Consider the following 21,246-nt stretch of genomic DNA (forward strand, 5'->3'; position numbering starts at 1 on the left):
AATATACGACATCTAATTAACGCACTCTGATAGAAAAATATTTGTTTTATATTTTCCCTGAAAACTTTTAATCTGTATCTTTGCACAAAATTACGAAAAAGAGTGGACACTTCGAACGATTGTATTTATTTACATTCAACGCATTACTACTCTACACACTACGCATTGGTTTTGCTTCTTTTTACAAAACAAAACATACGCTTGTTTCAAAAACATTGATCAGCTGTGAAGACAGACAGAATGGCAGTTTAATGGATTAGAGAAGCAATTATCTTGCATTATTAATAAATATGAACAAGAAAGAATCTACTTCAGATGATCCACCGAAGAAGGTTCGTGTATCCTTTGTGACACGTTTCAAAATGAGTTTAAATTTTAAGGTATCAGACAACTAAAACATCAAAGATTTTCCCTTTGCTAGCCGTTAAGCAAATTTCTTAGTTAAATTTTTATAACAATCCAATTATCTTAGTTAGCAGATTTAAACGAAATTTTTTCTCCGTTCGGGAAATGTGACGCTAGTACGTTAAGTCAGGAGTAACGGGAATGATTTTAGCTCCCTGTGTCTTAGCTGTTTGCCAGCAGCTTTGACGCAAATAACTGACCGTCTAGATGGGTGGGATGGATGTATGACGAATAAATGAACGGACGTGCATTCGTCTAGACTGAATGTGGAAGATAACTTTGACCCTCTGAATGCGAGCCGAAAACGCTTCATGGATGTTTAACTGTAATCATCGGACTTTGCGGTTTTTTTAGAACAGAAAGAAAACAATCTGAAAACACAATTTTCACACACTACACACATCCCTAAATTTACCTTGAAGGGATGGTTTCTTAATTCCTACTAGTTTGTGAAAAATAATAGTTTATAGCTTACACTACTATACCAGCATAAGACTTTGCGGCTTCGGGGAACGAAAAGTAAATAAAAATGGAAAATATGTTGTTCAAGTATTATAGATGTCCCTAAATTTACCCTGAAAAAATGGTTTCTTAATTCCTACTGTTTCGTGAAAAATAACAGATTAAAGCTTACATTAAAATACCTATTTTTTCACACTGCTGCCGCCAGTGATTGTTTACCCACGATCATGTATTACTTTGTTTAGCACAACTGTAGCCAACAAAAATATGCTAATTCTTCCGTTTCATATATTGAATTTTATCCCTGGATCCTGGAGGCTTGATCCTGTGGTAGATCTGCATGATGCTTCGGTACATCAAAATATCTTGATGGCTTGATTAGGTTTTATGTAATGTAAGAGATAAAATTTTAATTTTTTGACAAACTTTTACAAAATTACGAAACCATCCCTTGGCAATAAATTTAGGGACGTGTGTAGTGTGTGAAAACCACGATTTCCAATTTTTTTTCTTTCCATTCTAAAAAGCCATGACGTCCAATAATTACCTGATAAACTTGATAAGGCTGTTTTTTTTTTTTTAAAGAGTTAAGTGTTAATACTTGCATTACTGAGAACCTATGCTTGAAAACCAGTCATGCCATTCTGATTTCAGCTGATAGCTCTGATAATGTCGCAATGTGGAAGCGCAACACACTTGAGACACTCGTGGCAGGATGAGTCTCCGGTGGTTCACAATTTTTTTTTTTTTGCGGTATGGAAGTGATGGGACTACATAACACCTAGTTCTCTAAACATTAAGGGAATCTACCACCAGTTAGAAATATTAAACCTGGTCAGGAATCAATCCCAAGATCTTTGGCCCATTAGCCAGGAACACTGACCATGAGACCAAACGGCTGTAAAAGTTGTCTGTTAACCTATAGTGACAAACAAATAAATTGCAACAATTTGGGGAGGCACGTAAAATAAACTTGCGCATGACTATAGTTTGTTGTGTTTCAGCGCTACCGCAGGGAAGAATCGAATTCCAACTCATCGGACGATGAGTACGTTCCTTATGTTCCAGTGAAAGAACGGAAGAAACAACAGTTGTTGAAGCTCGGGAGACTGGGACAGGTGAAGCAAGTGTTTTTAAAAGCTAGCTCTGTTGTAATTTTGTGTATTTTGTAGCTATCAGGCTATGTGAAAATTAATGATTTTGCCCATCCATTTAGGTTATTTTTTTTATGCTTTTGTAAACTACTTTAGTGTTAAAATTTTAAAAATCCAAGCTCATCATGGTATATGATAAAAATAGCTGCAGCTAAATATGCTTAATTTTATAAGAACATTTGTCATATTACGTGTATATTGATGAAGCCAAAATAAAGTAGCAACTACTTAACCAAACTTTATCATGTTTTTATAGTATTGTAAATGTCATTAACCTAACAAAAAATAACCAAACCATGAGTTAAAAGGTTTTGCAGCATTTTGAATGTCACTAAACCTAACCAATAAGCAGTATATTTTGTTTCTCAAAAGCTAACACTTACTTACCAACCAGTATTATTACTGTCATATGTCTTTTTCAAATTATAAAATAGTTGGAACTTAAAAATGTTGCCACTGTAGTATCATCACATTAATCAACTGTACTAAAAATACATTTTTGGATTCATTCAATATTTTAACAGAAAAGTCACTGTTCAAAAATTATTAAAAATATATTATAAAATTTTACTATGTATGAACATATAAAAATTTAATATGGAGAAATTGGATATCCCTTAACTGTTTTAGATTTGATGTAATTTAAACTAGTTTAATACTTCATTTAGTTTTTGATGGATATCTTGTCAGTATTATAATACAATGTAAAATTCCTAAAATTGTAGTTCATGATATTTCCATGCGTAATTTGTTTTTCTTTCGCCCTTTGGAGAATGTATGACAGGTTTAAAATGTGTCTCAGTTGCACATGTCAAACTGAAAATATCTGTCAGTTGTATTGGTGCTGTCAGCAAGTTGATCAGTTTATTTGCCTGCCTAGCTGAAGGATGAGTTTGGCCAGCGCGGCAAGTCGTCCAGCGAGAACGAGCGCGACGAGGACGATGAAGATGGGCAGGTGTGGGGCCGCAAGTCTAACATCAGCCTTCTGGACCAGCACACGGAGCTCAAGAAGCTGGCTGAAGGTAAGCCGTTGTGATTCGCAGGCCTGTTCTGTGCTGCCAGTAGATGTTTCTTCTCAAAGAAAATACCATAGAGAGATAGAGAGATATATAGTAGTGACTCATGGCTCTTCTTCACCTAAGATGCTGGGTCATTGCATTTTCAGTTCATGTGTAGATATATGCTACTTATCAGGGGCGCAACAACTAAATTTCCAAAGGGGGGGGGGGGGGGGGGGGGCAATATACCTTTTTATAAAGAATCATCGATCCCCCCCTATTGAAGCGGAGGATCCGGGGGTGCTCCCCCCTGGAAAATTTGTATTTCAAGGTGGAAAATGGTGCTATTTAAGCAGTTTAATTATCTAAAAAATGGTTACACAGCACTTTCTTTGCCCCCGTTTGCCCCCACTTCAAGGTTTCAGAAGGGGGGGGGGGGGGCAAAATACCCTTGCCCCCCCATTGTTGTTGCTCCCCTGCTACTTATATATGTTTTGTTAAATGACAGGAAAATATTCATAATTAAATTTTTTTTTTCCCGGACTTATTGTATTTTGTGTCTCGGTAGAAGTCATTATCTAAGTTTCTACAGTTAGAAAACGCCTACAGATGTACTTAAACAGTCCCGTTTTCAAGACTTCTTCATAAAAATCTGGAATCATAAAGAGCTAAATAAATTTTCATCATGTTGAATCAAGTTGAGCCTTTGGTAAATCTTTACTAGAACAAAAGTTTGTAAATTTTGTTTTTGCTGGTCAAGCTTTTTTTGTTGCAAATACTGAAAGGTGATGTTTGTGTTTGGCAGCAAAGAAAGAAAGCGCCATGGAAAGGCAGCTGAAGGAAGAAGAGAAAATTTTGGAGAGTGTGGCGGAGAAGAAGGCGTTGATGGGTGTAGCAGAGTTGGCTAAAGGTATCCAGTATGAAGATCCCATTAAAACTAGGTAAAGAAAAAGTGTCTAATGGTCCTTTTTAAAAATACAGTTTATTGATATTGTGCTTACTGAATACCTCTACTTAACCACAACCCTAATTTATGTTACAACTATTTATTATTTACTACCTTACATTTTAAAGTTTGTTTCCTAACAATTATTTACTACCTTAAAGTTTAGTTTGTTTCTTAAGTACTGTAGTAAATATTCTATATTAATTTGCACTACAATTTTTTTCTTATTAATCATATCTTATATAATATTCTATATTTTATAATACTCCAGTGTTAAGGTGTCAGATTAAGTTCATTATGTTGCATATAATGGATTATTTACCTTGTTTAAATGTAAAGGTTGGTAACTTATGCCAGTGACTTTGTCCGCATGGACTGTAGTCTTTTATTGTAACAAAATATGCTTTAAGGATGGTCGCATCAAGATGAAATAAGAAACAATATAATGAAAAATATGGCTGTTGATAATAAGTTGATCATTTATTAAGTAAGGCTTCTCAATATACAACTTGTGTCTTCTTGGACCATAGGTAGGTTTTATACAGTTTCTTAATTAGATTATATGATAATTTGTGTAGGATTTTGAAGAAAAAACATATATACTGTAATTTAATATCATAGTTTTTATTTTTAACCCTTCAGTCCATTTAAACACTGAAATGGACAATCTATATTTCAATGTTACATGGAGTTTAACAAACCTTAAATGTGTGAGTCAATGTATACATTCTAGTCGACATCGTACTTAATGACTATGAAAGAAATACATTTTATAATAATTGTGTACTTAATAATAAAATACCTTAATATTATATATATTATAATTAAAGATTATTACTGTATAAAAATTAAAAAAAAAAAAGTTAAAATAATAACAAAATTTTAACCTAGGAATTGAAAGGATTAAGGATAAAAAAATAATTGAAATTATTTTAGTATGCTTATTCGTCTTAATATTGTACTACAATATAAATGAAGCTAAAACTTGTGTATAGACAACATTTGTAGTTTTATTATCGGGGGCGCATACATAGAGATTAGAGCGTCCGCTGACTCTTAGAGCACTCAACGTAGAGTTGACCATGGGAAAAGCAAGGTAGTCACAGGACAATGCCTACGTTCAGTGCCCACTGTCTGTCCTTGTGATTTATTTAGTGTCATTGCGAAGCGCACAGATGCAGGGAAGTGCAGGCGTTTGAACAGGAACAAGAAATTGGTGGGAATCAATACATCCTCTCCACAGCCGCACCCAGGCAGTATGGTACCTCAGTCACATGCCGCTGTAAAGATTTCACTGGAAGTCTTGTCCTGTTGCACAGTTTTGGTGGGTTTAAATTCCTCATAAGGATTAGTGGCGCACCTAACTTTAGTTTTATTTCATGTGTCGGGAGACCAAATGCATGCGAGGAATTAAAAAATTCAATTGGATGATTTGTAGAGTATTCCATATCCACCACAGAATTGATAGCCAAGTTTGTCATTGAGGTTGCCTCAAACATGTTGACAGTGGTATGGTTGAGGTTATTTCCATTATTTCTAAACCGATTAGGCAAGTCATATTTTTAGGAATTCTTTCAAATCTTTTTTTGGTCTCATTTTTATAGTATGTTACAGTTACGCCTGCATGGCATCTGGTGCAAGGGCCACTCAAAACTGACCCCCTTATATTGGTTGTGAGGTTACAAGGGTGAAGCAGTGAAGGATTGCAGGCAAAAATAACAACGCAGATAAATAACACACAGTACGTAAGTACATCTTTTTGTGGAGGAAAAAAAAAACATGCTACTTCGAAGTATTAATTTTACAAATGGCAGCACAAAAAAAAATTGTTAAACCACAGACATGCATCACAGCGTAGGAAAACACCCCATTCGACATAACTCACATGCTGTAAGTAAGTAGTATTTCATGCATTCAAGATAAATCGAAACACGCTGAGTTAATATTAATGACAAGAATATTAAATAACCAACTCAGCACTTGAGACTGAACAATAAGCATTATTGGTGCTTTAAAACAAAATAGGTACTAAAACAGAAGTGCTTCATGAGACGTTGCGCTCGTTTTGTCTAGCTGGCATGCGCCCAAGTACATCCTTGCCTTGTCCGAAGAGAGGAACGAGCGAGTGCGCAAGCGGTTGCGTATCCTGGTGGAAGGGGAGGATGTGCCGCCCCCCATCAAGAGTTTCCGCCAGATGAAGTTCCCTCACGGGATCCTTGCAGGTCTGGAGAGCAAGAAAATCTTGAAACCGACGCCCATACAGGTCCAAGGAATACCGACCGTGTGAGTATCAGGAGGGCACGACAGTACGCTTGAATCCTCCCTATATGACTGACTTATTGCTATGATTTGTACTTTGCACAGTAAAAAACTTACATTTTTTACAGACTAATTACGAATTTTAACAATTACCTTAAACATGTTGGTACCTGTGATAGTAAAACTAGCATGAAAAAGTTTTGTTTCAATTTTCATAAATAAATGAGTCCTCCGGCTTTATCCAATAACATTTTGAAATTTTCCTTATGATAATATTATTAGTTTTTTATTTCATCAATTATAATTGTACTCTAGAACTGCACTTTTTTTCCTTACTGAGTTTTTTTTTTGTTTGTTGTACTGTTTTTTTTCTTCCAATATTATTAACATTCTAGTTGATGTCCCCATAACTGTACCGGTATTTGCGTCATCTTTATGTTTGTGTATTTACTGTTTGTGTGTATGTGTATTTTTCTGTTTGTATGTGTATGTTGTGCCCTCTAAAAGTTCTGCATACTGTTGGTAGGCAAATAACAAATAAATACAGGGTTTGTTTAAAAAGATTCTGAAAAATATATTTTTTTGAGATGTTACTAGAATGTCTCAGAAGTGTTCAAAGTACATCCCTCGAGTGTCGACACACTTTTTCCAGCAGCTTTTCCACGACTCAAAGGCTCCCTGGTAAGCAGATTCCGGAAGGTCCTTAAGGGTACGCGTGCAAGCTTCTTTGATGGCACTTGGGGTCCCATGGTGGTGTCCTTTGAGGGAGGATTTCATGTTACGGAATAGAAGAAAGTCTGCTGATGGCAAGTCAGGTCTATAAGGGGGTTGAGGAATCGTCGCAATGTCGTTTATCTTCAGGTAGTGGTAGTCGTGACCTTGGAGCTGGTGTGGTGAGGTGCATTGTCAATGTCGTATGCAATTTCCAGTGATGGCTGGCCTCACCTGGTTGACCCTTCTCTTCAGTCTTCTTAGCATTTCTAGGTAAAAAGCACCATTCACTGTCAGCCTCTCAGGTATAAATTCGTAGTGGACCACACCCTTGTCTAAGAAAATGATAAGCATGGTTTTCACTCTTTATTTGCTCATTCGAGCCTTTTTTGTACGAGTTGATGCCAAATGTGCCATTCAGAACTTTGCCGCTTTGTTTCCGGGTTGTATTTGAATATCCAGGTTTTGTCTCCTGTGATTACGTTGTCCAAAAAGCCTGGGTCGTCTTCAGTGCGTTGCAGGAGGACTTCGCAAGCAGACACTTGCCTCTGCTTTTGGTCGTCTGTGAAGCCCTTTGGGATGAGTTTCGCGGATATATTTTGCATTGCCAAATTTTTAAGTGATAATGGTGTGTACTGTCATCTTAACAATGCCAATTTCATCTGCGACCATTCGCACACTTAACTGACGGTCTGAATTCAGCACTTCACTCACACATTGCACATTATCTTAAGTTCTTGACGTTGACAGCCGTCCAGCGCGGGGCTTGTCCTCCACACTCTTTCGGCCATCTTTGAAAAGTTTGTGCCTCTTCAAAACTACAGTTTGTGACATGCTTTCATCCTTGAACACTTGGCGAATCATGCACGTCTCCGTACCCGATCTTCATAGTCCAACACAAAATGAGGGTGTATTGCTGTTCAATCGCTTGCTGCATTTTGCACTGAGTTACTCGGACAGGGTTCCAATAAAAACACACACTAGCCTGGACGATTGCTCGCAGGCGACTGGCTCTTGGCGCATGTTAAAGGTCACACCCCCCACCACCGAGCCTGTGCGATGCAAGAATGCTGCAACATGCAGTCATGTTAGGAAAAAATTGTTCCCAATACTTTTTATACAAACCCTGTATCACTCAAAATAACGTTTTTGGAAAAATAAGTATCATGGAACGTTTAAGTGTCATATTTGTTCAGTAATATACAATCTTTTTAATAAAATAATATTCTGTAGTTTTGAATAAACAGATTTCATATAAAATAAAAACAACATGGAAATCTCATGTTTGAAAAATGTAATTGGCCTGAAAATAATACCATAATAGCAGTATCAACTGTGCTAATTTCAGACCTAGCTGCTGTTTTAGCTTAGTTTCTAAGTACGTGCTTTTTTCAGCTAAATTAGTTTGAAATGTAAAATAAATAATGTAAAATTGTAAAATACACTTTATAAAATGTCACAAACTGCTACTTTATTCGACAGATAAATTTACAAAATGTATTGTTTCACATTTAGAAAGAAACGATGCTGTCGTGTAAACTTTAAGTAACCTGACTCACTCGTATTCATACCTTGCAGTTTGTCTGGGATATGTGCACATTTATAATTAAAATTTGTTAACATATGTTTATCACTGAAGACTTATCACCTTATTAGCAAATCAGGTACGTAGTACACAAAATACACACCATCATTGCTGCAGATTTTCTCTTGTCTAACAGCCCTAACCCAATTCATCCAATTGATTCGTGAATTACTATAGTAATGTTTGCTAGTTTATTGTAGTACCAATTTTTTAAGTTAGATAAACATTGTAATTACATTGTTTATCTAAAAAGGCATGAATATTTTTTTGTTCAAACTTAAATAGTGTCATTTGTATGCATTTGTATATGAGTTTTAAAACATTTCAAATGTAAATAATAAGATTTGAATATAGCTGTATGAAAAAGTTGGTTTCACAATAATATGTGCAAATTTATAAAATCATTGTTGCTAATTTTGTGGGTGGAAAAATTGATGCTATTTTTTCCAACCTCTATCTTTAATGGGTCAGCAGACAAGAAAATGTTAAACCCAAGTATAAAAAGAAAATTAATGCGGTGTTAATAACAATTTTTATATGTGTATAATATTTTAAACCTAAAGAAATTCATGTAAAGAATAAGAAGATTTTAACATTAATTATTTAAGTCTTTCGAGGAAATATTTTTTAAGTTGCATACAAATGTTGTGGTTTAATCGTACATAATAATATCAGAAGAGTGACCCACGAGTACTTATTTTGAAACTACAGCTACTGCATCACTCGTGCTGTAAGAGATCTTTTTTGTTACAGGTTGTCAGGTCGAGACATGATTGGGATTGCCTTCACTGGTAGCGGCAAGACTCTGGTCTTTGTGCTGCCCCTGGTCATGTTCTGTTTGGAACAGGAAGTGCACCTGCCTTTCATCAAGAACGAAGGCCCCTATGGTATGGACAAATACTGAAACACCTTGTACATTAATTATTGCATTTTTGGCTAGCAAAGAGATGGTTCAGGTGTATGTTCGACGTAACAGACGATCTAAACTGTTAACGTAACAAAGTGTGAATTAAAGTCACATAACAGGAGTGCAGGAGAGAGAAGACTGGAATGAAGTGAAGAATGAGGAATGGTGGAAGGACAGAGGAATATTGAGGCATTTTACTTGGCTGACCCGGCTATGGGCTGGAAACAGTTTATGGTGATGATTTAAGAATAACTCATTTTTTGCCAGGGTATGAAAAAATCCTGATTTTTAAAAAAAAATCAAAAAAAATAATCAGATTTTTTGGATTAATATCAGATTTTTTGGATTAAAATGGGATTTTTTTGATTAAAATACAATTTTTTTTATTAAAATATACAAAATTGTAATCTGTGTAATATACAGTACATTTTCATGACTGTTTTCATGACTTGACTTTGCTCTGCAGTACAATTAATAACAGAATAATTCATTTTGTAAAGACAACTAGCCTAATTTTCTTTCTTTGAAATAACCACATTTTACATTGCATAATGTTTTAAGGAAACATTAATGATGCCACTTTATGAAAATTTTTAGTACAGTAACATAGTTAACATTAGTAAAAAAAAGATGTCTTATAGAAAATAACTACATCATTGAAAATATATCATATTTAAATGTAACTTTGTCACTTCTGTCATCCCTTATAGTCTTATAGTCCAATTGTTCTAAATAAAGTAATTTAAACCAAAACCACAAATTCCTTTTTTTCTTCTTCTCAGAATTGCACACATACGAGAGTATTCAAAGTAAAACTTATACATAAAATATTACTTATTTAAAATTTTAAACAAAAGTACAAGTTTTGCAGCTTTTTCTGTACCCAGTCGATTTCTTAATGTTGACTGAACCAAACCAGACATACCAAAGAACTGAAAATTTCCTTCCTACAGTTCTAAAAATAGCATTTGACATTGTTGGAAGACAAACCTGTTGCCAAGGAGATATATGACACACACACAACACATACACATGAGGTAGAAGAGAGAAAATGAGGTGGCATTTAAAGGTACATTCCACCCACCTATATTTAACAAGTGTTTCAAAATAACTAAAAATACATTGTAGAAGAAATTAAGTACTACAGTAGAATCCCGCCGATGCGACCCCCCTCTGATGCGTCCATTCCGTTTATACGACCGTTTTTTGAGAAACCATGAAAAATTTGAGCAGAGAAAGTCGAAAATTTGAGTAAAATCGGCTGAAAAACAAGTCTGTTACACTTTGTTGGGCGCTATGTGTTCACGTCTATCTTGGCGAGCGCTGTACTGCAAGCAAGCAGGCAGGCAGGCAGACAAAAGACGGCTAAAAATAGATACCACCCCTCTAGACTGTCCACGCTAGCCAATACCGGTAAACTGCGCGCATCACCTGATAGCATCTACGCGCGCGTCTATTGCCGTCCCGGTCCCGGTCCCGGTCCCGTTTGACGATTGTGACTCGTTTTTCAATTTACACGGACTCGTGGATTCGTGAAAATGAGTATAAAGCGAGCCAGTTTGTCGCTAATGAAAAATTATTAGATTATCCAGCAAGTGGATAAGAAGACAATTTCCAAGACGAAGATAGCACAGAAATATGGCATTCCGAAGTCTACTCTCTTCACGATTCTTAAAAAGAGAGAAGAAATTATAAATGCAGTACAGAAGGAAGGCAGCAATTTGAAATTGAAAAATTTGAGGGGTGCGACGTATTAGGTGCTTCAAGTGTGCGTGAGAGATAAGATAAAGAAGGTGAAGAGGGCGAGACCTGCCAGCCAATATATTTGTGGAAGGGGGAGACAGAGATAAAAGAGAGCGAGCCCTGCAGTAAGCGGAAGTGGTCAAGGTCTACATTTTCCGTCACACTCTCGCTAGCTAACGATGCTGCTGGTCGCCAGCCTCACACACACACACGCGCCGCCAGACGGTGGCGACTGGCGAGTAGATGCGTGCGCCGCCAGCAGTTCCGCTCTCCTTCCCTCACTTACCGGCCACACGTGTTTTTTTTTCTTTTTCTTTTTTTTTTACGCTGTGAAGGGACGTGTAAAAGATGATTGCTTGAGCTGTCAAAATAAACATCGCTGACGGCAAGGATGGGAGCGTATCCTGTCAGTCTGTCGCTGTGATTATCTACTCCAAAAACATGTCACAGCATTTCAGGATAGCATTGTTCTTATATCTTTCGTTTATAGCCGAATGTTTTCTACCTGATACACACAAGTTCCTTCGCCACGTTTTGAACGAAAATAACAACCAGCCATCTAGCATAGCCGAACTCGCGTGACGCAAATTCACTTTATAATTGGGGGGGAGGGGGGGGAATTGGCCTGAATTCTCTATTGCGACCATTCCGTTTATAAGTCCGTTTTTCCGGAAACCGTGAGGGGTCGCATCAGCGGGATTCTACTGTATTCAATTTTCATTCTATCTTTGCAGCAATCAGTTTTTATGAAAGTAGGCATGAATACTTGGTTTAAACAATACAGTATAGGAAATATTAACGTTCATATTATCATATTATAAATTGATTTTAATCACTGATTTAATAAAAAAATCATATGATTTAAATCATGATTAAAATCACGATTTAAATCATGCTGATTAAAATCAACATACCCTGTTTTTTGCATCTGTTATATGATTAAGAAAAAGTTTTCTGTAACTTTTATTTCCACTGTAAATTACTGGCACAGCCATTCTTCACATAATATTTGTATGGATTTATATATCATCATCGAGTTTATCAGAATTTTCAAAACTATTTGGGAAAATTAGCAGGGGTAGTGGTCATGAACATTTGTATTTAACACATTCTAGGATTTGAACCATTTCCACAGACACTTTGCACCATTTATATGTGATGATAGAGTGTGAGTGGGTAGCCTAAAGGTTTATGTTTAGCCTAGTTTCAGAAAAAATTGGAAGTGACTGTGAATGGTCAGTTAATATTGTACTTTTGCTCCAAAATATTGTATTATTATGTACGTGCATATCAAGTTTGTGTGCATTGCTGGAGTATAACTTGGGCACGAACAGAGAAGCCACTTCACCTGCTGTCTTCTTGGACAAAGGTTTACCTACGTGTGGTGTTCACATTTGTTACAGTCTTCATCAGAACTAGTAATTTTATGTTTCTTTTATTTTGAGAAGAAAAATAATATCCTATCCTTTCTTAATAGCTGTGACTTCCGGTGGTATTTATTATAAAGTTTTGGAAATATTTTCTCTACTGTAAACGTTCATGCATGCCGCGCACTGCAAGTTCCGGCAGACGACAATTCGCACATCGTCCCTCTCTTCGTGGCTTTGGCACCAGCCACCCATTTCTGTAAGCACCAGGGTGGGTCCTGCAGCAGTCACTCATCTCAAAAAGTGCCTGGCTGAATTCTGCTGCCTTGACCTACAACAACCGAGACATGTCTGCTGCGTCAGAGGAGGGAACTTCAGTGCCTCTTCCCCTCATTTCCCCGCCTTCTCAAACATGCGCTGCTGCCCATTGACTATCCTTTATCTGGGCCAGACATGCAATGAAAGAAAGCGAGACGGCTGTACTTGCCTGTCGCAGACCCTTAACATCATCACTCTGGTTGTGTCGTTGCTACTCGTTTCTACCTCTTCCTGCTGGAACTGTCTGTACTTCTGAACACCTGCCAGTTACTGCAGATTCCGCGCTGCCTGCCTGCTGCCGATTCGACCGTTGCAAACGTCCATTTCGACCGTCTGTTACTGGCCGGTGCGATAGGAAAAAAAACTGCAAATCGTCGTATCCATTTCAACATCACCTTTCGTTTCCCTTAACTCAAGTGAAATTATAAGGGAAGCTGTCTGAGCTTTTAGGGAGCAAAATTCAGTTAATGTGTTCTTGGGGCACTATAAACAGTCATGCACAGTTCTTCTACAGACTGTCAACCTTTTACATGCTCTGTCAGGGAACACGTGCATTTTTTTAAGAACTTGAAACAAAACGCTAAGCAGACAAAATGTTTTTTGGCATCCACACCTTCCATGACTCAAGTGACTTGTGGCGAAGTAGCCACCGAGACTTTGAGGTAATTTCAACCTCCTGTCACTCTCTTCCCAGAGAAGCTTCTGATTTGAGGGAAAGGTATTTCACACTACTATTCATAAATGTTTAAAAAATAATCATAAATCATTTATTTGCTTCTAACAAATATATATATATATGTGTGCCTTTTATGTATACTGAACATCACCAAACACTTTGTAAAGCCGTTCACTCTCGAACGATGCAGTTCATGAGATGGGCATCTACAGCTGAAATTCATGTAACGTATTCAAAAATACTGCTTGAAATAGAGCTTCTCTTCTGTGTGATATGTCTGGGTTGTACCATGCTGGCTGATCTGAAACAGAAGGATTGTTTTGCAGGGTTAATAATATGTCCATCAAGAGAGCTAGCCAAGCAAACCTACGACATCATCCTACACTACTGTTCCTGCTTGCAGCGACACGGATCGCCAGAGATACGCAGTTGCCTGGCCATTGGCGGAATACCAGTCTCCGAGTCTCTCGAGGTTATACAGAGGTCAGCACCAAATAATATTTCAAACTGGACATGATTCCTCTCCCGTTGGGCTTAAGGCAGTCATGAGCATCACCAATTGGGTGAGCATGTAGAGTAGGTGGATGGGGAGAGCTAAGGATAACAAGGGAGCAAATTCCTTGGTAAAATTTAGAACAGTACATATACATTTTTTTTGATTTTGTTGTTTGTTTATTCACCACATTAATTTTTTTGCATTGTATTTAACGCTACACAAGTGCCATTGAAGAAAGTAGCGCCACTTCGAATCTATTACCATGTTACTTCAAATCATGCCGTGATTTATTGGCGTAGTTACTTCGAAACCGCACAAATCGAACAGCGTTACTTGGAGGCACAGGTGTATTTTATGCGAACAGTAAATAATGCTGTGCGTAACACATGCTTGCAGGGGTGTCCACATCATGGTGGCGACGCCAGGTCGCTTGATGGACATGCTGGACAAGAAGATGGTGAGGCTGGACGTCTGCAGGTGAGAGTGGAAGTCTGTAGTTAAAATAAACCATTACTTTTTTCAGCAAAGGTCTCGTGTTTGGTAAGAGGAACATAATGTTTCATTTAAAATTTGTTTGATATACAGCTAGGTTTAGAGAAAAAACTACTGTCATTTTAGAACATAACAAAAAATAAATGTGATGGTAATAGAAGGAAATATTCAAGATTGAGCCTAGTGTTGAAATTAAGCAATGACACAAATTTTCAATTGAGAAAAAAAGATATTTGGTATAAAATAACCATAAATAAATGCTTCAAAATTAAAAAAATATATATATTGTGTTGTGATTGTTTTAACTAGATCAGTGGTATGAAAATTACAGGTACCTGTGTATGGACGAGGCAGACAGGATGATTGACATGGGATTTGAAGAAGATGTTCGGACAATATTCTCTTTCTTTAAGGTAGTGTTTATTTTAATTTTAATGTAGTATATGTTTCGATGTTGATCCATCTCGTGCTTTGGCTGATAGAGAAAGAGCTGGAAGCATGTTGTGTACGAGATGCATAATAAGGATTTGTCCAAAGATATTTGCTAGCACCAAGTTGCACTGCTAAAATGATAGCCTTTTTTTTAATCACTCTGATGATTAGACACATTGTTTTGTTACATTAGAAATAAATGCATGCATTTATCTAACTATTGAATTTTATTTATCTAATCATTCCCTGAAGATACAAATAATTAAAGATTTTTTTTTTGGTATGATACTTTTAAAGTTTTAGAAATGAGGAAAGCAGTATTTTTTTTCATTTAAATGATTTTGCTAAGAAAATATTTTTATTAATTAGTGAACCTCTGCTTATTCAGTTTCAAGTTTAAAATGTTCGTTTTCAAAATAAAAATTTTAACCACTCAAGCGAGTACAGCCGTCAGTTCCCTTGCCTGCATTTACCCATGGGAAATTTAAAATTAAGAGTAATACAGTATAAAAACCTATACAAGACAGAAAAAATTTAAAATATTGATATAAATATGGAACATATAAAAAAAATTGTAAAAACAAACAATAAAAAACATCACCTACATATTTCCAGCATGACGTAGGACTTGCTTGCTGGAGGTCTATGTGCGGATCACATGACTTCTGCCTCGCTACCCAAGGCATAGAGAGCACTACCAACCACCTGCTTTGGCTCAGTGCCAGGCTGCCTACCACGTTACCCTGAACCTTCAGCTGCTTTTCTCTTGTTGCATTTTTTTTTATTCTATTTTTTAACCTTTTTTTGTTCACAGGTTCACTATTGAACTATAAATAAAGTGATTTTGAGCTTGTGTGAAACCATTTTAAATTTCAGTCCTACTGATGGTTAAGTAAATTTAAATGGCAATTTTTTTTTTTTTTTTTTTTTTTTTTTTTTTTTTTTTTTTTTTACATTTATCGAAGTGATCAAGGGGTGTGGATGTGTTACCTAGGGCCAGCGACAAACACTTCTGTTCTCTGCAACCATGCCCAAGAAAATTCAGAACTTCGCTCGTTCTGCTCTTGTCAAGCCCGTCACAATTAATGTTGGGCGTGCGGGAGCAGCATCAATGAACGTCATCCAGGTAGTTATTCTACTCAGTGTTCTTTTATTACATTGTTACAGAATCCTTCAATTATTTCCGAACTATGCTAAATAATTATGAATTTACAAGATGGCGCCAAAATTTCAATATGGTGGACGCCACAGTAATAAATATATACTGCACTCTGGCAGATGAAAACAAGATGGCGGACATGACACGGGACATGTACAGCGAAGAGAGGGCGGGAGAACCGTCAACACTGTCATATGGCCTCAAGCACATGCACGCCCACACCCACGCTCTCTCTCTCGCTTTCGCTCTCGCTCTCTCGCGCTCTCTCTCTCGCTCGCATCTCTCTCTCCCTCTCTCGCGCTCGCTCCTCTCTCTCTTGCTCGCTCCTCTCTCTCCCTCTCTCGCGCTCGCTCCTCTCTCTCTCGCTCGCTCCTCTCTCTCTCTCGCGCTCTCGCTCCTCTCTCGCTCTCGCTCCTCTCTCTCTCTCGCTCTCTCTCTCTCTCTCTCGCGCTCTCGCTCCTCTCTCTCTCTCTCTCTCTCTCTCTCGCGCTGGCTCCGCTCTCTCTCTCTTACGCGCTCGCTCCTCTCTCTCTCTCTCTCTCTCTTACGCGCTCGCTCCTCTCTCTCTCTCTTACGCGCTCGCTCCTCTCTCTCTCTCTCGCGCTCTCTCTCTCTCTCGCGCTCGCTCCTCTCTCTCTCTCTCTCTTACGCGCTCGCTCCTCTCTCTCTCTCTTACGCGCTCGCTCCTCTCTCTCTCACGCGCTCGCTCCTCTCTCTCTTTCGCGCTCGCTCCTCTCTCTCTCTCGCGCTCGCTCCTCTCTCTCTCTCGCGCTCGCTCCTCTCTCTCTCTCGCGCTCGCTCCTCTCTCTCTCGCGCTCGCTCCTCTCTCTCTCGCGCTCGCTCCTCTCTCTCTCGCGCTCGCTCCTCTCTCTCTCTCTCTCTCTCTCTCTCTCTCTCTCTCTCGCGCTGGCTCCGCTCTCTCTCTCTTACGCGCTCGCTCCTCTCTCTCTCTCTCTCTCTCTCTCTTACGCGCTCGCTCCTCTCTCTCTCTCTCTTACGCGCTCGCTCCTCTCTCTCTCGCGCTCTCTCTCTCTCTCGCGCTCGCTCCTCTCTCTCTCTCTCTCTCTTACGCGCTCGCTCCTCTCTCTCTCTCTTACGCGCTCGCTCCTCTCTCTCTCATGCGCTCGCTCCTCTCTCTCTTTCGCGCTCGCTCCTCTCTCTCGCGCTCGCTCCTCTCTCTCTCGCGCTCGCTCCTCTCTCTCTCGCGCTCGCTCCTCTCTCTCTCGCGCTCGCTCCTCTCTCTCTCGCGCTCGCTCCTCTCTCTCTCGCGCTCGCTCCTCTCTCTCTCTCTCTCTCGCTCCTCTCTCTCTCTCCTCTCTCTCTCTCCTCTCTCTCTCTCCTCTCTCTCTCTCGCGCTCTCGCTCCTCTCTCTCTCTCTCGCTCTCTCTCTCTCTCTCGCGTTCTCTCTCTCTCTCGCGTTCTCTCGCGCTCCCTCCGCTCTCTCTCTCTCTCTCGCGCTCTCTCGCTCTCGCGATCTCTCGCTTTCTCTCTCTCTCTCTCTCTCTCTCGTTGGTTCATTTTTAGATTTTCCTCTCCTCGCAGTCGCGTCCCTTGCCAGCGTCGTGACTGGTCGGGCGACAGACACGGCACTCGTACAATAACTGCCCTGTTCACGGAGCTTCACGCAACTGCAGATATTTTGATAAAACTATTTATACTTACTCAAGCAAGTTATTTATGCACATATTCAACCACACAGTACAATATTATTATTTTTTTTTAACCCAAAATTTGCATATGGGTCACAGTACATTTTTTACACTAAAAATCTGCATAAAATATGCTACCCATACACGGGTAATTAATGTTTATTTTGTTTCATGAAGCCTAGGAGCATTTTTGAGTAACTTTACTTTGCACACTGTATAAATGATTTCTCTTGATTATTCCAAAACTTTTTTGAGTGTGTAATAAAGATTTTTTTAAGACCATTTCTCTCAGGGGGGAGCTATCTCATTAAAGAAACAAATAGGCTTGTCAAAATTGTCTGAATTCCCTGTAAGAATTGAAATCACCCGAGTATAAGTGCTGGAAGTTTTCCACCAATTGAAAATGAAATTTTGATGATTATAATGTAAGAACTGGATTATTAAGATGTTTATGTCCTGTTTAGAAAATTCTTTTTTTGCCAGAATGTGAGACTGTCTGCCTGTTCATCTTAATAACTGAATTACAGATATCAGAAGGACTAAACTACCTCTTTATTTATTAATAAATAAATTCAGCTCACCACGAAAACTTATAATTTTTTTGCCTGGTTGTCTTTTAAATGACAGTTATGTTCACTAAAGTTCAGAATGAAAAAAAAAATGTCAATTAAGGATTTGTGATTGGTAACCAAGCATACATTTTATTTAGTTCCTGGTTCACCTGCATGCCATTGTGAGATGAAAAGAAATATGAATTTTTGTTTGTGGCTAGGGTAGCAAACATCACAATGGCAAAGATGTCTCATTTCACGTAAGTTCACTTTATTCATACAGTCATTTGTTATTAATAATTAAGACCAAGCTACAGTGTTTTCTCGCATAATTGTCACACATTTTTATTCTAAAATCAAGTTTGAAAAGTTTGCGACCATTATGCGGAAAAATATTTTTTTTTTGTTAGGTAAAGTTATTTATAAAAAAGACCGTTCATGGAAATTACGTTTATTTAAAAAAAAAAAAGGTGGATTATACAAGAGCACGCAAAACAATTAATATTAATAATAATTAAAACAAAACCCTTTCTTCAACTTTAAATAGAAAACCCAAACTGTAACGCGAACGCAAGCCCCTTGAATCTGCGACGTGAACTAATGCGTAACTATTGCCGTAGTACACATTTACCACGACAGAATGCGGGCCATCATATGTAGTTAACTCGGCACTCGACAGAGAGAGAGCGCGCGCTGTATGCAATCGGCGAGATATCAATATTCGACTACATGCGCGCGCTCTATACGGGAAGCAACATAACCAAACATGAATGATGCCAACTGGCGCTGGCTACACGTTCATAAGTGGTACACCGCGGCGACGCAAAGGATCAGATAAAGATAATGTTTAAAAAAGTCTTTAAAAGAAAATTTACACGTTGGACAACTTCATATTATTGTTAATTAAATAAGTGGTAATTTCCGAATAAATATTATATTTCTTCTTTAAAATACATCGTTTTATACTTAAAAGATACACAAAGCGCTCGGCATCTAATAGCGGGACCAAAAACATCATTCAATGTTTAAGCGAGAATTTTTTTATCCCAAACTTGACGGCCAAAAATATAGGTGCGACGATTACGCGCGTGCAACGATTATGAGATAAAAGAGGGTACTTGAACAACATTAATTTTGGTCTCATTCAGGCGTTTGAAATCTTTCAACAACATGAATTCTCAGTTTCATAATAAATTCTTTTAAATGGTACAGCATTTTGAATTTAGACTGAACAGTAATGCAGAATTTCTGTCAAATGAGGGCTATATATGCTGTAAAATACATGTTTTAGGGATGTGAGAACATAATGCCTTAACATTTTGTCCCACAGGAAGTAGAGTACGTGAAGCAAGAAGCAAAAATAGTCTACCTTTTAGAATGTCTACAGAAGACACCACCACCTGTCCTCATATTCGCAGAGAAAAAACAGGACGTAGATGCAATTCACGAGTATCTGCTCTTGAAAGGAGTTGAGGCAGTGGCCATACATGGTGGCAAAGGTATATAAATCTTACTCAGTAGTAAATTAATGATTGAATCCGCAAGTGACACTGATGTCCGGAAAAAGAAAGGGAGACAATATACACAAGTTAAGAACTAATCTTAAAGTTGACTTAGTTGACTTATTCCCTGTATCTTAATGGAATGCTTTCTTTGCACCTCTCTGACATAACTCTGAACTTATTGACTGCATTTGAAACTTTGTGCACAACATAAAATTACTTTTAAATAACTATACAGTGATTGATGAAAATAATATGTTTATTTGTAGGAACTTCGCAATTAACTTAATTGAAAAATAGTTTTCTGTTGTCTAATTCATAATAAGATATTTATGTTTCACATGGTTAATTACATATACACACAGTACTATAGAATTTATTATTATTATTATTTTATTCTACAAGTGCACAAGTTGAAAATACTATGATCAAAAAATTTTTTTCCTATACATTTATAGTAGACACCTGCGAGTACTCGAAATTCGAGTTTCGAGTCGAGTTTTTTAGTAATACTCGAACTCGAGCTCGTGGCTTTTCAACAACTCGAAATTCGAGCGAGCTTTTCTTGCACTCTACCTATAGAAAAAAAAAGACTGTCATTATAAGGGAATAAAAGTCTTACAACACTATTATCCTTTACTTTATAATGTAACATGATCGACCGTATACATGAACACATCATTTTTACGTACCCGGGATTTACGAATTTCCGTGATGAATTTTTTTTACTTCTATAATTTTCTGCATAGTTTTAATGTATCACTTTCCTGCTTTATGCGGAAGTATTTCCCGCTTTATGCGGAAACATTTCCCGCATTTTACTGTAAAAAGCGTTTAAATTGTCCGGGGTCTCATCATTTACGCCATAAAATGTGTGATATAAAGTCCCATTTAAAATTTTTATGAAAGTTCCTGCCAGTAATGGCGCACGTAAATATAAATATGAAGAAAAGACAAATGAACAACAACTTACGAAGAAATATGGATGATGTACCATAACTACAGTACAATTCCAATAGTTATCTTAAGATAATTACCATAAAAAGAACTAACGATTCTTTGTGGATACCATAACTACTGCAGAAGCATGATAGTTACCACATTTGCACTATAGTTGCCGTAATAACCGAGATGTGTATTTACCGTGATGGTAATGTATTTATTTAGGACATATTAAAAAAAAAGGATGTTAAATCTTGATATGTACGGTTGGCACATGTTGCTAAGAAATAATGCGATCTGAAAGAATGCAGTACTACTACGAAAAGTGAAAAGGGTACTAGTGGATTTTTAGGTTATGGCAGTCTCTTTCGTTTTTCAGTAATATCGGCCGAAAATTAACAAGAGTATTGGAAGTTGGCAGAAATGCCGATTCAACTAAATATTGGCAAAATCGGCTTCTTCAGTACAGCTCTACATTTGATGACATGAGTA

At 37.7% G+C, this 21,246-nt stretch overlaps 1 protein-coding gene and 1 long non-coding RNA gene across 3 annotated transcripts in view; one reads left to right on the forward strand and one right to left on the reverse strand.

Moving 5' to 3' along the window:
- Positions 1-21,246, forward strand: part of LOC134536869 (ATP-dependent RNA helicase abstrakt) — a 25,496-nt gene continuing 4,250 nt past the window's right edge. The window contains exons 1-11 of one of the 2 annotated variants that reach the window (XM_063376920.1): positions 1-332; positions 1,872-1,985; positions 2,902-3,043; positions 3,825-3,960; positions 6,039-6,248; positions 9,274-9,407; positions 13,858-14,014; positions 14,424-14,504; positions 14,851-14,932; positions 15,946-16,077; positions 19,641-19,809. In XM_063376920.1, coding sequence (XP_063232990.1) covers positions 291-332; positions 1,872-1,985; positions 2,902-3,043; positions 3,825-3,960; positions 6,039-6,248; positions 9,274-9,407; positions 13,858-14,014; positions 14,424-14,504; positions 14,851-14,932; positions 15,946-16,077; positions 19,641-19,809 — 1,399 coding nt within the window. In that variant the 5' untranslated portion in view covers positions 1-290. The remainder of the gene's footprint in view (positions 333-1,871; positions 1,986-2,901; positions 3,044-3,824; positions 3,961-6,038; positions 6,249-9,273; positions 9,408-13,857; positions 14,015-14,423; positions 14,505-14,850; positions 14,933-15,945; positions 16,078-19,640; positions 19,810-21,246) is intronic. The other variant, XM_063376919.1, reaches the window with a different exon arrangement.
- The window catches only part of LOC134536870 (uncharacterized), a 17,319-nt gene continuing 9,681 nt past the window's right edge, over positions 13,609-21,246 (reverse strand). The window contains exon 3 of the long non-coding RNA XR_010075889.1: positions 13,609-13,832. This is a non-coding gene — a long non-coding RNA (uncharacterized LOC134536870). The remainder of the gene's footprint in view (positions 13,833-21,246) is intronic.

This window comes from Bacillus rossius, chromosome 11 (assembly GCF_032445375.1).
Source record: "Bacillus rossius redtenbacheri isolate Brsri chromosome 11, Brsri_v3, whole genome shotgun sequence".
Taxonomy (NCBI): Eukaryota; Metazoa; Arthropoda; class Insecta; order Phasmatodea; family Bacillidae; genus Bacillus; species Bacillus rossius.